This window comes from Lepidothrix coronata, unplaced genomic scaffold, assembly GCF_001604755.1.
Source record: "Lepidothrix coronata isolate B3197 unplaced genomic scaffold, Lepidothrix_coronata-1.0 Scaffold375, whole genome shotgun sequence".
NCBI classification, from domain to species: Eukaryota; Metazoa; Chordata; class Aves; order Passeriformes; family Pipridae; genus Lepidothrix; species Lepidothrix coronata.
In genome coordinates, this window is record NW_016690555.1 from 27,898 (window position 1) to 29,374 (window position 1,477).

The 1,477-nt window shown below is 48.1% G+C and overlaps 1 protein-coding gene across 1 annotated transcript in view; it reads right to left on the reverse strand.

Moving 5' to 3' along the window:
• Positions 1 to 1,477, reverse strand: part of IFNGR2 (interferon gamma receptor 2 (interferon gamma transducer 1)) — a 14,127-nt gene that overhangs the window by 7,605 nt on the left and 5,045 nt on the right. Inside the window, exons 4-5 of the mRNA XM_017839106.1 lie at positions 1,038 to 1,186; positions 5 to 18 (exon numbers count right to left, since the gene is read on the reverse strand). Coding sequence (XP_017694595.1) covers positions 5 to 18; positions 1,038 to 1,186 — 163 coding nt within the window. The remainder of the gene's footprint in view (positions 1 to 4; positions 19 to 1,037; positions 1,187 to 1,477) is intronic.

Below are 1,477 nucleotides of genomic sequence, written 5' to 3' on the forward strand. Positions count from 1 at the left end.
ATTGTGTGTCTCTTGTTCCTGTTTAAAAGACAAAAAAAAAAAAAAAAAAGGTGTTACTGTAAAACCAGCCTTGTTCCCAACACAAATATCCCTCCCCCATTTAAGTTTCCCATTCAAAAAACCCAGATTTTTTTTTTTTCCCATCACTCAGCTTTCCCACACAAGAGAGGCAGTGAAATATATTCCAGCTTTCCTGGATGTTTTGATGCAGCAGCTCAGGCAAAGAGCAAAATATAGGGGGGGCAGGGAAAAATTAAACCCTGAGTAGAGCCTTCCCCACTTCTTTCCTGCCTCTCAAATGAAGGTATTGTGTGAGTGTCAGAAAAACACACATTTGGTGCAAGACAGGAAGGAAAGGGAGGTGACTTACTAAGGCCTCTGAAGCAAAAGGGTTTTTTAAATGTTAATATTTTTCTTAAATAAATTAATATTTTTCTGCTTCTGTTTTTTAAATATTTGACTTTAGAATTATGTAATTTGGAAGCTTCTTCTTCCTTTTTTTTTTAACTTAATACCTCCCCTGCAACACTGGCCTGTGCACAACACAATTCCCAAGGCCCCAGGCAGCAGCAGGAGCACAGGACAGGACCAACACCAAGTCTCAGGATGAACAGGGCCAGCTCATCCCAGCATGTTTCCAACAACCTTCTCTGCCCTGGGAACAGGCACATCAGGCCCCAGCAGCTGCTCCTGCAGCTCCCACCACAGGAAAGGAGGAAGGAGATTCCAGTTTTCCACATTCCCTAAGCAAACCCTGGAATCAAAAGGCACCTTTGACACAGATTCTCTACCCTGATCTGCACTGGGATTTAGCCTTTGTTCCACATGGAGGAGAGGAAGATGGGTTTTTAAGTTTGGCAGTGCAGCAGTACTTGTGTCAAGGCAAAATTAACCTCCCAGGACTCCCCGTGGTGACATTCACGGGTAGAGACAAAATACAGTCGTTTTCTTCCTCCAGTTGTTGTTCTGCCAAGAGCCACTGACTCACATCCCAGCCTCCAAGGCACGAGGAACAAAGGAAATAAGGGAATTCTCACCTTTTTCGTGGTCCTTGTTGTGTTCTCCCAGTAGAACACACGATACTGGAAACTGTCCCCGGGTTCAGGCGAGAAAGGGGGGGTGACACTGAGGAGCAGCGAGTCAGAGCTGGCACTCACTCTGCTCACCCTGGGGGGGCCCAGAGTGGCTGGAAACAAACACAGAGAGAGCACTGAACCCCTGGGATGCACAACAGCTCATGGACTGGCTCCAGCTCCACAGAATCACTGAGGCTGGAAAAGCCCTCCCAGCCCATGGATCCCCCCTGTGCCCCATCCCCACCTTGTCCCCCAGCCCAGAGCACTGAGTGCCACGGCCAGGCCTTCCTGGGACACCTCCAGGGCTGGGCACTCCAAACCTCCCTGGGCAGCCCCTGCCAAGGTTTAATCACCCTTTCAGTAAAGAAATTTGTCCTGATGTCCAAAAATTCAGTCACAGA